This window comes from Cercospora beticola, chromosome 4 (assembly GCF_033473495.1).
Source record: "Cercospora beticola chromosome 4, complete sequence".
NCBI classification, from domain to species: Eukaryota; Fungi; Ascomycota; class Dothideomycetes; order Mycosphaerellales; family Mycosphaerellaceae; genus Cercospora; species Cercospora beticola.
The window spans coordinates 4061534-4075470 of record NC_088938.1 but is presented as its reverse complement, the minus strand read 5'-3'; the positions used below and the strand labels follow the sequence as shown (position 1 = coordinate 4075470).

The window sequence follows — 13937 nt, the reverse complement described above, 5'->3', positions numbered from 1 at the left end:
CTTCAGGAGTGAGAGCTAAGCTGCTATTAGCAAAAAAATGGTCCCGGATGGTATGTCGATGGATGGCTACATACAAACGCGGACGGGTCCTGTTATTGTGACACGTTCTCACGAGGTTGTGGCGCTTGTAAAAAATGAGGACCTACTGCTCGGTTGAAGGTACAGAGCTGTCCTTTTCGCGGTCTTATGGGATACTAATTAGGAGTTGTCAAGACCTGTTAGAATCCTCGAGCCAAACACGAAAGCTACGACGACTTTCTGAAAGGGGGCATTGTCGAGCAATCTACTGTAGTAGTCAGCCTTGAAATCAGGAATATACCTTTTGCCATCTCAAGGCCGTCTGAAAATGCTCTCTTGACAACATTACTTCCTACCCTTTCACCTACTCGATACAAACCCGCGTAGATATTTGTCTTCGTTTCGGCAGACTGAGTCCATGTATATGGCCAACGGGCGTGGTCTATTATGCGATGGATACAACCAGCATAATTACTGTTGTGAATCTTCGACACTGGTAGTGCCTACCAAAGGGAATTAGCCCACGCGTGAGTACCATGAAAAGGCCACATCCCCGGCGTGAAAATAGCTGTCCATACTGATGTCAATCTGCCCGTTCGAGGGCTTATCACAGTCTATAAAATATTCTGCCTAGCGCTCAGAGGGTATACCTAAACTTCGGATCTCCCTCGAGTACCATCTCCCCACGATCAGCCTTTTCATTCTGTCGAGCGAACACAACCGTGTTGAAAGCAACGATGACAATGATCATCACGTTGACAGCGATACAAGCGATGATGCCGGGAATATAAGTTGGAGCATCCTGGGACCGGAAGACAGTGCTGCCTGCAATGCCACCGATACCACCAAATCCAACGAGCGTGGCGGAGGCAAAAGCCCGCTTCCATTGGCCTCGTACATTGTTTGCTCTACGGGAATATGTCAGCTCTGAGTGGCGAGAATTGTGAGGGGGCACGCTTACTGATATGCCATGACTGTTGGGATGCCGCCGTTTGATGCCATGCAAATGAGGAAGGTTCCAAAGTAGCGTGCGCCAGCAGAATCAGCCCAGCCCTGAGGTGCTATGTTAGTCTGAAATGCTGAGAACCACCAGATAGAAGACCCACCAATACTGCAGCTCCAATAATTCCCAGTGTTGCAGTGAAAAAGAGCAGCGGTCCTCGCACTCGGTACTTGTCACCAATCCAAGCACACGAGAACATGACAAGTGCTGAGGCAGCATATGGAGGTGCCGTCAATAATTGCGATTCGCCGACATCGAAGCCCATGTTCGAATTGAGAATAATAGGCAGAAAGAATGCCAGAGCGTAAGCCTGCGTTGTGAGACCACTAGGCCAGTTAGTACAAAAGATAGGTCAGGCGAGGCTCAGATTACTCACAAGAAGCACAACGCAAACGTCCAAATCTTCCAATCTGCACCTGCAGCCAACCACTTGCGGAAATTCCATGGCTCTTGCGCAGAGTCACCTCGATCTTTGTCGATCCGGCGAAGGATGAATTCAATTTCTTCGCGGTTCAAGAACTTCCAGTGTTTCTTGTTCACCGCTACGTCTGGGAAGTCGACGAGGAATGCGAACCCGAGGAAAGCCTTTCAGCAATTATCGTGATCAGTTTCGCACTCCTATGCCAACATGAAGAAATGTCAATACTCACAGCGGCGACTGTCAACAGTCCAAAGACGAGGAAAATCCAGCGCCATCCTTCGAGACCGGCCCTTCCGTCCTAGATTATCAAGTCAGCGGAGATGGGTATCGATTATGAGGTGAGAATACCAATTGCATGAGGCCATATGCGAGGATACCAGAGCACCCAGATGCGACCAGACCAAGCGCGTAGAATCCGGCATAGCGCTTCTGCATATCATATCTTGCATACCACGTCGAAATCAGATATACCACACCGGCTACTCAAAGTCAGCACGCCTGGCTGAAACATAAAATGGTTCCACTCACGGAAGTATCCAGCTTCGAATAGACCTAAGAGCAGACGCAAAGGCACCAGAACGACCCAATCCTGAACGAAGCTGAAGCCAATCTGCCATAGTCAGTACGATGACTGCAGTCGCGAAGGTTATCCAGCATACCATAACAGCGCCCCATGCCAGGCAAATTCCCGACAGAAATATTCTCGGGCCAATCTTTCTCGTCAAGAGCGTGGCAGGCGGTTGGAAAATCGTATAGGTGATGAAGAAGACCAGGGAGATCAGACTCTACACATCAGAGGTCAGCAAATGCTGCGATACCCTTGCCATCTACTTCGCAACTCACGTAGCGGAATCCAGTCAATTGCAGGTCTTCCGACATTCCCGCGATGTTCGCATTCGGCAAATTAGACCGATCCATCAGACTGTTCATGTAGATGATGCCAGCCACAGTGATCAGTCTCGCATCCAGTCGATGAATGATCTTGCGCTGTTCCGCGTACGAGTAGACCGGGTCATCGTCGAGCGCCTCTGGAGTAAGCGTCTTCTCCTGATCAGAGTCATCGCTTCGGTGCTCATTGTAAACCGGCGAATCCGAGATCTTCTCAACATCGAGAGTATCAGTCTTGAGAGCCGCCATTTTCGCAAATATCGATGATGGAAGAGACAAAACCACTCGACCGCGGGCGACCAGGCAGACGAGCCCCCATCATAAAGAAACCATTCCTTTCTTTCTCGGGTGTGACCCCAGACACGGCGCCGCGTCCTCAGATCAAGAACGCCGAGACCTTGGGGTCTCCATGATTGTGGAGTCCGTCATCCTGGTCTTGCGTACAGAAACACGATTTTCTCCCAGATCTCTTTCGGACATGACATCGCTTCTGGTAAAGACCGGTCCACTCATGCAGCGGGGAAAATTCTTGGGGAGTGTTGGCGAATGGAGTGGCAGTGCGGAGCGGGTTGAGAAGTGTCGTACTTCGCCTACGAATAGAATAGCTCACGTGGCTCTCGCGTGTCGGGGCGGAAGTCACGGTCTTGGCCTACGTGAGCATTGGCGTTTCTCGCTTTTGGGGGATAATGATTTGTGGTTTGGGGGCATGACTCCGCGGTACAAGACTTATGCAAAGAGAGATCTTCGTCGGGGGCTGTGTTGGTTGCTTGTGTACAGTCTGCAGAAACGTGCAGGCTTCGGACGACATACACTTTTGGATCGTTCGAGTTTCTCAAAATCTTGGCACCGACGCGGCATCGACATTCCTTGTCTGGGGTCTGGGGAAGGCATGTGGTCCTCTGGTCAAGATTGACCCGAGATATTGCCTGCTCAGAGGGTCGAGAACATACCGATTGCAAGTCCCCCGAAGCTGAAGGGTGTCACAGACTCACTTTTCCAGAAGATAACCTCACCGCATATGCCTTATCTGCATTCGGGCCCGAAGCTGAGGACGCACAAAGACCCTCTTCTCAGAAGAGGATTCAGCGTGCTGACGAGGGTGTGAAGCTAGAACGAACCTCTCGTCGTCGTTGCAGTACCATCGTACTCTGGTCTCGGTCGATGGCCTGTTCCAGCGGTCACCGACAATGAACGAGAGGCTTGCGCGGATCCCTCGGAACTGCTGCAACCTGAGGCACTTCAGCTGATCCGGGCCGAGCTAAAAGGCTTGCAATGCCCCGGCAGCCGAAGTTGAAGAGGCCTGAGAAGGCGAACAATGAGTTCGACTCTCAAACAGATGCGTAAAACATTCTTGGAATATGCTAGGATCGTGTGCACGAAAACGCTACCGTGAAGGAAGGAGCTGGGTCCGCGCCAAGAATCTCCAGCCTCTTACTCGACTCGACCACAACGTGACTTGCTCACGGAATGTTGATAGCCTGAGACGAACAAGACATGATCAGAGACCTCTGGGGAGCCAGCGGCCAGTATTCTAGAACTGCCTGCCTGCGGTGAAACATCGGGTGTACGTTCGCCCGCAATCGAGACCGATTTCCCCTCAGCGGCTTTGGATGCCGAGTATATCGCGATGGTGGCCCGTAGGTACGCATAGCTATCCGCCACCCCTCACTATTCTGCGTGTCATAGAGGAGATGGCGCTTGTGCTCATCATCATCATAATTGGATATCATTAAACGCTGTCGTCAAGTTCATCATCAATGTCGTACTAATTCGCACGCAGCCGTGCCCAGAGCTCTCGTCTGGCTTCCAGCAGACCATCCCGCAGCCTGTCCGACGAACCCTGATTCTCCGCGGCCCTTCGTGTCAAGAAGTGTAGACATTCTCGCACGGATCCCCAGTGCACACACTTGAAGACTCGCGGTGCGACTTGCTTCTGCGTTTCCGCCTCCTCACCGGTCAAATGTTTCGCGGCCTCCCTCGCGACTTCGACGCGCAATAGTAGTTCTCCACTGACGTGATCTGCCATTCCATATAGTTGGCCGAATTCCAGGGTGTCCGGCTTGTGTCCTTGCAGAACGAGACTTTTGTGGAGTTTCGCGGCTCTTTGAATTGATTCTGCGTTGTGCCCAGCCAGAAATGTGCGGACTTTAGGGAAGTTCCCAGGTCCGATATCGTCGTAAGATCGGGTGAGTAGTGACTGCGCAATTCCATTGTACGAGGCATCTGTATCGGCTTTCGTATTGTGAATACGTGACCGAATGTCGTGCAGAATGTAAGCCCCTCGTACGAGCTTCACTCCCAATGCCCAACCCTCCTGTTGTGCGAGCTTCAAATGATCACGAATAATGCCTCGAGTTGCTTTTAGGTATGCTTGGTACGTGTTGAGCACGAGCACTTCGCCATTGACATTGTATTGTCGCATCAGGTCGACCGTCCAGCGATCGATCGTGGTCTGGAACACTTGCTGCTCTGCATCGAGGAAGATCCGTGTGCCTTGTTCCTGGGCTGTTCTCATTATCTTGTGCAGAGCAGCACTGAATTCCGCTGGAGGTTCGTCGCCCGCTTTCAAGGCTTCGGCTATGCTTTGGCCAGCCCCGGTATATCTGAAAATGCATCAGCAGAGAAGCAGAGATTGAGCAACCGTTATACTGACTTCATGCCCATGTAGTCACCTTTGCTGAGGCACGACAGAGTCTTGAGGTTGCCTTCCAGCCACATTTGAATATGTTTGGAAGACAGATCGACCTTCGAGCTTTCGGCAGCACCATGAGCAACAATCTCGCGAGCATATTGGAGGATCACTCCAGCATATCCGGACGCCTTGAGACGATTCAAGACCGGCACGATTTCCCGCTGTTCATTGCCTGCACAGAAGTGGTTGTACACCAATGCTCGTAGCACTTTATTGAGAATAACGTTCCTGTCGGGATCGAGCAAAGCGCTGCGTGTACTTGCGAGGCGGCTTAGCATGCCCATTCCCAGATTTGAGAGGGCCGGACTGGCAAATAATTGACCCAGAAAGATCGTCCTCAGCAAGGCAGGTAGCGGAAGACTCTTCAATGGCCGGTGTGATGGTCTTGCTGACGGCAGTCCCGCTCCAGTCATCGGATCCTGGACTGTAAATTGCGTGTCATGACTGGCGGTGGTACTATGTCTGTTGCGGCCTTGTGTCGAGATACTGCGAGTCAATGGGAGTTGCAAACATTGGAATGCGCTGATTCGGACACGCTGTCCAAGATACATTGCCAGCTTAGGTGTCATTTTCGAGCGTGAGACGACCTGTTGAAGAAGATCTCAATGCCTGAGAGTTGATTGTAATGTCAAGTCATAGCATCTGATCATGTGCAACATGGGTCCGCGCGGCAAGCGGCGGCCCAGGTCCTACTTGCCTGTTTGGGAGCTCTAGTTGGACGGAACTGAAGTGCGACGATAGCTCTCGCACTGCGTTCCCAGCTCGTATCATGTTGCCTCGCAGTATGATAAGCTATCAGCGCCCAACTCCTCATCACTGGTGGCTCTGATACTCGGGCCCGCAAAGTGCCCGGCGTCCACGCCCGCGTTGGTCTGGTACTGCTGTCCAATTATTCATATTTGTACTCGCGTCAGGGAAGGATGACTGTATTCAAGGGCATAAATGCATCTTCGGGTCTCATTGAGATATCAAGAAATGATGGGCGTCGTCTTTGTTGATGTAACGCCAATGGCAAAGACGAGGTACAGAAGTAAAGTTGAAGGTGAAGTCGACGTCTCACCTCTTGGCATAGCAACCGTGCGCCGCGTTGGCAGTGGGCAATCACTCTTCAACACGTGACAACCTTCACGCACACCAATCACCCAATGGTTCGCGATCGGCCTGATTAAAACAATGCCAATTCTTCTCCGTGAAATCGGATCACGGCAGCACCTATGGTCCACGATGGAGGGACGCACAAGAAGAGTTCCAGAATGCAAAAGTTTGCACGAAGCTCTCATCAGCAAGCTTAATAAACACGAATGGCCTCTGCATTGTGTGCTGACCGGCAACAGTTTATGCGCTTTGTGATTACAGTTTTCTCAGCACAGCGTAGGGTTTCACTCTGACTGGAATCTCTTGACGCAACTGATCAGACTGCAACGATCTGAATTGACAAACCTCAAGGCAGCAGCATCATCATCGAGCTCTACTCATCGTATGTCTCAAGACGTCTGGCCCTGCAGTGATCTGGATCTGTTCACGCATGAATGATAGAAACTGTGCCTGCTTCGGCAGCATTTACAAAGCGAATGCGCCTCGAAATTCGCCAAGTCTTCGTCTGGCATACAGAACGGAGCACCTTGTTCCGCGACTCGAATGAACCACTTTGCGGAAGCTGACAGGGTAGTAAGCCGGCACGAGCTCTCACTCTTTGCATAGAAATGGCAGCCCTGGCTATGGACCAGGCTACGGACTGCTCAATGCAGGTATGCCATCAAGGAATTTCCAACAACGCCGATATATCCTCACAAACTCGAACTTAAGATCTCGCTGTAGGAAGAAGCCCGTTCCGCAGTTGGTCGAAAACTCGCCGAATCTTACATCAGCCCCCATTGCTGCTCTATTAATACACCCTGGAACGACATTGACCTTCGCCAAGCTTGAAGCGGAGGCTTAATCCAGATACGCACTGCACTCTACAGCAACGTTTACTTCTCACTGAAAGGAAGCCCTAACAAATCACGGACAAAGTGGCCGCATGAAGGTGCTGCTGATTCGGTGCGATGTCCACTTCCAGGGTTCCCACAAACATCAATGCTTGCTGAACTGGACGGCGTCCACACTACGGCCGGTAAAATCGTGCAAGAGCGCAGTGTAGCAGGCTTGAGGCTGTCACTAGGCCGCTATTTGTGGACCTCATGAAATACTCCGATAGCGTGCGCCAGAACGAACCCAACTCATACGAGGCATACGAAGATGCAAGACCAGAAACCATAATCTGGTTTCGCGAGGTCATCCGGTGCCAATGAAGATAAGGCATCTTAGGGATGAAACAGGTATATAAAGACTCACCGCGTTTGGTATGTGATCAGTAGCAAGTTCACTCATCAGCTTCTACAGTTGCAGTATCTAGGATCTACGAACTCGAACCCGGCCATCATGAAGTTCATCATTGCAACACTCCTCGCCTATACGAGCGGAGCTTTCACCGCTGCCGTGCCACTGGAGCAGAGCGCCGACATCGCGCAGAGCGCCAACTTCGATTATGTGCAGAACTACAATGGCAATGCCGCACAATTCAAGTACAACCAGGCCCAAGGTAAGAAGTCTGAAGCTTAATGTAACGAACGAATGCTGACACCTCTCCAGGAACATACAGTGTGAAATGGGCAGGAGGAACCAATTTTGTCACCGGGCTTGGTTGGTCACGGGGCGGTCCTCGGTACACTCATCTGCTCTCAAGTGTTCCGGTGCTACCGATACTAATATCTCAACTAGAACTATTAAATACTCTGGTACTTACAGTCCTGTTAACAGCGGCTCTTTCTTCGGCGCGTACGGTTGGCTTGAGAATCCCCTAACGGAGTACTATGTTGTCGAGAGCTTCGGCACCTACGACCCTTGCGCAGATAAAACCGCGAAGCAGCACGTCACTTTCAAGTCCGCTGACGGCCTTTCGAGTTACAAGGTTTGCAGCAACATCCGCACGAATCAGCCCTCCATTCATGGTACAGCAACGTTCAAACAGTTCTTCTCTGTCAGGCAGGGCATGCGTACATCTGGTACTATCAATACTGGAGAACACTTCAGCCACTGGGCCAAACATGGTTTTGCCAACAAGAACTTCGGGACCATGAGCTTCATTACTGAGGCTTGGAGCGGTTCGGGTAGCGCTTCGGTTACTTTGTCTTAGGTTACGCTCAAGCTTATCGGGCAGGTGTAAGGGTTGCTGCTTGCTGAGTTGATATACTGGCATGGGAAAACTACTCGATGCTACGCTATCAGAGCCAGTCGATCGCATGCTTGAAACGATTGAACGATTTCCTCAATGTTCTTGGCTCGGGCCGGAGGTTAATTTCAAAACCGATAGAATAGAGATACATTTAAACATGGCGATCTATGTGTCTCACATGCGAAGGCCCGGTTCTTACGCTACTCGTTGCGACAGGTACTTGTGTCGCTGGCTACAATTACCTTAGGCGAAAGGTAAGGATGGGAGAGATTCTGAGCATCTTCTGCAGAATTTCTGACTAAAAGCTTCTCGCCTGCACCAGATTTCCAAAACGCGGCATCCAATCCATTGAATCGTTCTTACCAGATACAATCGATACAGAAGTAAATGGAATTGTCAGCATCGTGCCTACGTCGATAGTACTTCGGCTATCGAGGCCGACGAGACGGGAGCCCCGCACTAGAGAGCGCTAGCCTCACCTCACCTCACCTGAGAACCGCCACGACGACCATGCCGCCAACCAAAATATCAGCAAGATGGAAGACGAAAGCGCAATCGACGACGAGATCATCGAGCCTCCGGAGAAAAGATTGAGGGTCCCACGAAGGACCCCGCGAGCGTAAGTCAGATCATCCCCGCTGAAGCCGACTTCGCACACACAGACCGGTATCGTCTCGGACTCTTACACCGAAATCCGATTCGCAGATGCAAACAATGCCGACAAGCAAAGATCAAGTGTTCGGGCTCGATGCCCTGTGCGCGGTGCGCGCGGCGAAGAGACACGTGCGTTTTCCCGTCCGATGAGCCGCACGTCTCGGTTCCAGAACGATACCTCAAGGATCTCGAACGGAGGGTGGCCCGGGCGAGACTTTCGCAGTCGTCAGCGAGGAATGTCGGTGGATTCACTGGGCCATCAGCGAGCTCGCCGCCGAATGTACCAAATGCTACACAGCAGGAGCAAGAGCACAATGATGGCCACGGCGTCATTGAAGCGCCAAATGCGCAACCAGAAAATTCGCGGCACGGTTCGCGAAGCCTAGATGCGCTTGGTAAATGTGGCTGACCCAACAACGCAAGAATACAAGCTAACACATGCTACAGCAGAAGCATCATCAGCTGCAGCGGCGGCAGTGCAGATTCCTGTCAATTCTACAGACAGGTCAAGCTCGGCCACTGTGAACGAGAACGCCTCTGGTCTACTTGCAATACACAACCCGCTGGTTAGCAGAACTCTCCCATATGTACGCGATACCTGTGGCCGACCTCGTGAGTGTCTTCCAGTCAATATAACGTCTCTTCTCTAACATGAAGAGAAAAGGGTATCTCGGGCCAAGTTCGACTTGGGCCTTCTGTCGACGAGCATTGTTCCTTCTCGGACCCCATTCTCCAGGTACTCATGATGACTCCGCGCTACTCAACAACGACGGCACAGCCTTTCGACTCCGATGGGAGACGAAGACTGCTGTTGAGCCTGGCGACCTGAACGATCTTCCCGCAGCCGACTATGCCTTGTATCTGTACAATTCCGTGAAGTTCCGGCTCGGAGAACTCTTCGGAATCATGGATGAGGCGAGCTTCATGAGTCACTTCGAAAGATTCCATCGTGAGCCCTGGCAGGTCGCGACTGAACAGCGATTATGGTTCGTGGAATACCTACTCATTCTGGCTTACGGGAAAGCACTATTGAGCCATCCCGGCCGATCACCCGTACCGGGCAGTGACTTCGCAGCTCGCGCCATGGCCTTACTACCTGATGCTGCGACGCTGCATGAAGAAGGCATGCATTCGATTGAGGTTCTGGCACTGGTTGCATTATACTTCCAATCGATTGACATGCGGGTCACTGCTTACCAATATGTAAGTCATTTTGACGAAACATCATGGCTCGAATTAACAAGTCCAGATTGGCCAAGCTCTGAGATTATGCTATGTGGAAGGGATCCACCTACATATTCCTGACGATGTCATCAGTCCAGAATTCTCGTTACGATGTCACAAAGTCTTTTGGGTGATTTACGTGCTCGACCGAGAGCTGTCGTCCCTAATGGGCGCCATCACACCTGGCTCCGAAGATGATGTCGCTGCATTCATGGCGCCCGAGAGACAAAATTCAATTCTGGATAAGGCTCTCATGCTTCGGGTGCGGTTATCACGTCTCATTGCGACGACATGCACTAGTAAGTCGATTCTTCTGCGCACAACGCCAGCCACTGACCAGGATAACAGCACTATACAGCGTAGATGAAAGCTTCGGCGCCTCATTCGTCAAGAATACAACCTGGATCCTCCACCGACTGGCCGAAGTATCTCATGAAATCGAAAGTGTAGTCAACGCACTGAACCAGCCTTCGAAGACGGAGATGCCTCACATGCTGAGACGCGTGATGCTCTCGTACCACCACGTAAGTCTTCCAGCAAGTCCAGGTCCACAGGGGCTCCACTAACACCGATCCAAGTGCATTGTCCTTGCCACCCGCCCCCTAATCATGTGGCTGTTGGTGCTCAGTCTTCCACCCGCGACGTCGGAGCCGCAACAGCTCGCCACTCCCATATCTGCCCTCCTCCACGCCTCAGCCGAGTCCGCCACAACCATCATCCTCATGCTCAAATCCCTCACAGAACGTGGCCTGCTCGAGACCTTCCTCCCCTTCCAACTCGAATACGCCTTCGCATCTGGCATGCTTCTCTCTATCCTGGGTTCCCTCCTACCATCCTACATTCCCGACCCCAGCTGGAGCACAACATTGAATTTCATCTTGGATGAAATGACATCCAAGTCCAATGTCGTGGCTCCATTGAGGAAAGCAGAATTAGAGGCTTTGCATCGTTTGCTTGATCCTGTGAGGACGCAGGAGCCACTAATCGTGCCGGGACCAAATGACTCCAACATGACGATGTCGTGGCATACAGAAGAGCAACAAGATGGAGCTACCACGACACAAGCAGCAGGCTCTGATAACATGACATCGCTGCATGAAGGAGAGACAAGTACTGCAGCAGACTCGAATGCGTTCTATATGCCATGGGATCCGCTTTATGATATGGGACAATCTGGACAGCCGGAATTGATGTTGGAGCTGGCAGCACAATTGGAGACCAATGATTTCGATCCTTCGTTCTTGCTAGGTCCGATCGAAGGGAACGGATTGTAAGAACATACAGAATCGGCTTATCGAATTTCGCTGCTTCTGCCTACCACAACATCTTCCGCCATTGACTTTCTCAGCTCAAGCGCCAACACAAGCCGCCGAACTTTGGAGTAGTGGTATGTTCGACAGGCCTTCCGATGCTATCTTTCTGCCTTTTCGCCTGGCATGCCTACCTCTGATGCCAGAGTAGGATCTCGAAGCTTAGAAACACTCGTGGCGGCATTCTAAGCTTCCAATGCTCTCTCTGTGCATTCACAGTCGGCACATTCACGCCTGATGCCAGAGAAGGCTTCGAAATATTGAAACGAGTAAGAGAGACATCCCATCGTGCGATCCACTAACTCTAAAGTGAGACTTTTACGAAACTTATCCTGCTATCTCTCCATGCATACAAAATCAATGTTTCTACATATACCGCCTGAGAAAGGTGCCAAACCCTGGAGACACTTGCATCATTTGCCCCTTCGTGCAACTAGATGCTCCCGAGATGAAACACATACGGCGCCTCAGGATATCTCTGTATGCATTCACGGTCAGAGACCCCGCACATGCTACCACCGAAACATCACAACATTTGGAGAACGCATGAGTCCACCGGACAACTCATACCATCATGATAAGCTTTCACCATCACCTTTCTCCTTCACACGGCCAAAGAAACATTTCCAGACACAGAGACTGCATAAGCTCATCGGCCTTCTCAGGTTATGGCTTTATTCGTTCGCGATCAAGATTATCATACACCTGGCCCCAGAAACAATTCCAACTTTGGAGTCGACGAGAGTACACTGGATTCCTCACGGCATCGCTCTATGTGCTGGAGGTCGAACTGTCTACATTTAGGGCCACAGAGGCAACCAGAAATCGAGAGACAGCGGCAGTTTTCCTGAGTCCATGCCACAACCTTTGTCTATTCGATATCGAGATTTCCATATCTATGACCACAGAAGCGTTCAGTTATACGGAGAACGCGACAATTTATCAACCATCTTACACTTTCTCTCCATTCACTCGCCTCGAAGTTTCCCACATGTACCGCCACAGAAACGTCCAGAGATCCGGAAGCAGTGACATTCGTCAGGCTTCTCGCGCCATTTCTTTGTGTATGCGCGGTCAAGGTCTCCCTACGCAGGACCACAGAGGCATCTCAAGATCCAGAGTCATTCACGACAGAGTCACAAATACATTGAAACTGAAGCAAGAAACGAGTCGTCAGTTCACGAGAAATCAATTACTTTTATTATCTGCCATTCACGGCAGAGGACGCTCACTTCTCCTCACTTCTCTCCAAGCGCAATCACTTCATTTCCAACCACCCCGTCCTCTCCAGCCTCCCCATCTCCCTCTCCATTCCCACCCTCGCCTCACGCACGCCGACCTTCTCCGCATGCGAATCCAACATTCTCACGCCCATGTACGAGCTCTGTCCTGCCCAAAGATGTGCCAAATGCTTCCTCTCCTCCCGAACTTTCTTCTTCAGCTCTCGTTCCTTGACTCTCAAAATGATGACTTCTTTCTCCAAGAACTTGCCATATTCTCCCAAACCCTCCTGTCTAACCAACTTGTTGACACGCAAAATAGCCGGCTCAAGCGGCTCCGTAGCAGCAGCAACAGCGTCTTTCCATGCTGAAGTCGAAAGAGGTGGCGGAAGATAATCGTGCTTGCTTGTGCGCTGCTGCGTCGTGCGATAGTCCTCCCAGCGCTGCTCGAAACACTCGTTGTAGATTTGTAGACGGATCTCCGCGGGCAGATCGAATATTCCCGCCTTCTTGTTCTCGGATGATGGTAGTGGTGGCGAGACGCAGAGCTGGGCGAGTAGCTTGATGGTTCTCTCTGGAGCGCTCAACAAAAAATCTCGAGCAAAGGGATCGAAGATTTGTCGCGGTTTCCTGTTGTGTGATGTAGGTTCTTGTGCTTCTCGGAGGAGTGGCGAGATGAGGGCTGAAATCTCCTCGATGAACATGTGCGTTGCCTTTGACTGTATGTTGTATGTCGACTCGGTCGGTAAGGTGGCGGCGAGTGCTACTTTGTTGAGCGAATTGTCAGTCTCTCCTCTTCTATCTTTCGTGTAGTATGTAGTGGGGTTGAGCTCGCCCAGTGGCATTCTGGGGGCAACGCGGCGCGCCATCTTGTCTAATGTACGTGATGGTGGTAATTCTTCATTGTGCGGAAGCGCTCTTGAGCAAGTCGGCAGGGCTGACGCATGACTCAGTCGGTGTGCGTTATCTGGTGGGCCTAGCTGCAGGCATCAGGAAGTGAAGCGCAACGGGCAGGCGAAGAGACAAACAGTCGTGGATCCCGGTCGTCGCAACTGAGGTCCAGGCCCACGCAACCGTTCCTGAACGCGACACTTCACTTGAGAAACACCTGCCGCACGGGGCTGACGAGAAACTGGTCTCCATTCTGACAAAACACTATCAAGATATCATGCTATTACACACTCCCAGCATACTCCACGCTTTTCAACAAAGATCACTAGTTATTTCCTGACAAAAGAGATATGCTTTGCCGTGGTTGGTATCAGTGTAAAATGACAATCGCCGTACCGTCGC

At 51.3% G+C, this 13937-nt stretch overlaps 5 protein-coding genes across 5 annotated transcripts; 2 read left to right on the top strand and 3 right to left on the bottom strand.

Moving 5' to 3' along the window:
* Window positions 1-655: 655 nt before the first annotated feature.
* RHO25_007199 (uncharacterized protein) lies at window positions 656-2579 on the bottom strand (the record flags this gene model as incomplete). Its single annotated transcript, XM_023597966.2, has 9 exons — window positions 656-926; window positions 980-1071; window positions 1125-1347; window positions 1398-1606; window positions 1672-1740; window positions 1791-1921; window positions 1971-2052; window positions 2102-2227; window positions 2286-2579. The coding sequence occupies 9 exons, from the start codon at window positions 2577-2579 to the stop codon at window positions 656-658; spliced, it is 1497 nt and encodes a 498-aa protein (XP_023452342.1).
* Window positions 2580-4095: 1516 nt separating this feature from the next.
* On the bottom strand, window positions 4096-5591 carry RHO25_007198 (uncharacterized protein; the record flags this gene model as incomplete). The annotated part of the gene is made up of 2 exons (XM_023597965.1): window positions 4096-4933; window positions 4984-5591. 2 exons carry the CDS (start codon window positions 5589-5591, stop codon window positions 4096-4098), a joined length of 1446 nt encoding a protein of 481 aa, XP_023452341.1.
* Window positions 5592-7443: 1852 nt separating this feature from the next.
* On the top strand, window positions 7444-8197 carry RHO25_007197 (uncharacterized protein; the record flags this gene model as incomplete). Its single annotated transcript, XM_023597964.2, has 3 exons — window positions 7444-7603; window positions 7654-7726; window positions 7783-8197. 3 exons carry the CDS (start codon window positions 7444-7446, stop codon window positions 8195-8197), a joined length of 648 nt encoding a protein of 215 aa, XP_023452340.1.
* A 575-nt stretch (window positions 8198-8772) lies between these two features.
* On the top strand, window positions 8773-11388 carry RHO25_007196 (uncharacterized protein; the record flags this gene model as incomplete). The annotated part of the gene is made up of 7 exons (XM_023597963.2): window positions 8773-8855; window positions 8942-9285; window positions 9338-9502; window positions 9555-10093; window positions 10140-10413; window positions 10463-10638; window positions 10693-11388. The coding sequence occupies 7 exons, from the start codon at window positions 8773-8775 to the stop codon at window positions 11386-11388; spliced, it is 2277 nt and encodes a 758-aa protein (XP_023452339.1).
* A 1294-nt stretch (window positions 11389-12682) lies between these two features.
* On the bottom strand, window positions 12683-13489 carry RHO25_007195 (uncharacterized protein; the record flags this gene model as incomplete). Its single annotated transcript, XM_023597962.2, has 1 exon — window positions 12683-13489. One exon carries the CDS (start codon window positions 13487-13489, stop codon window positions 12683-12685), a length of 807 nt encoding a protein of 268 aa, XP_023452751.2.
* Between the last annotated feature and the right edge of the window lie 448 nt (window positions 13490-13937).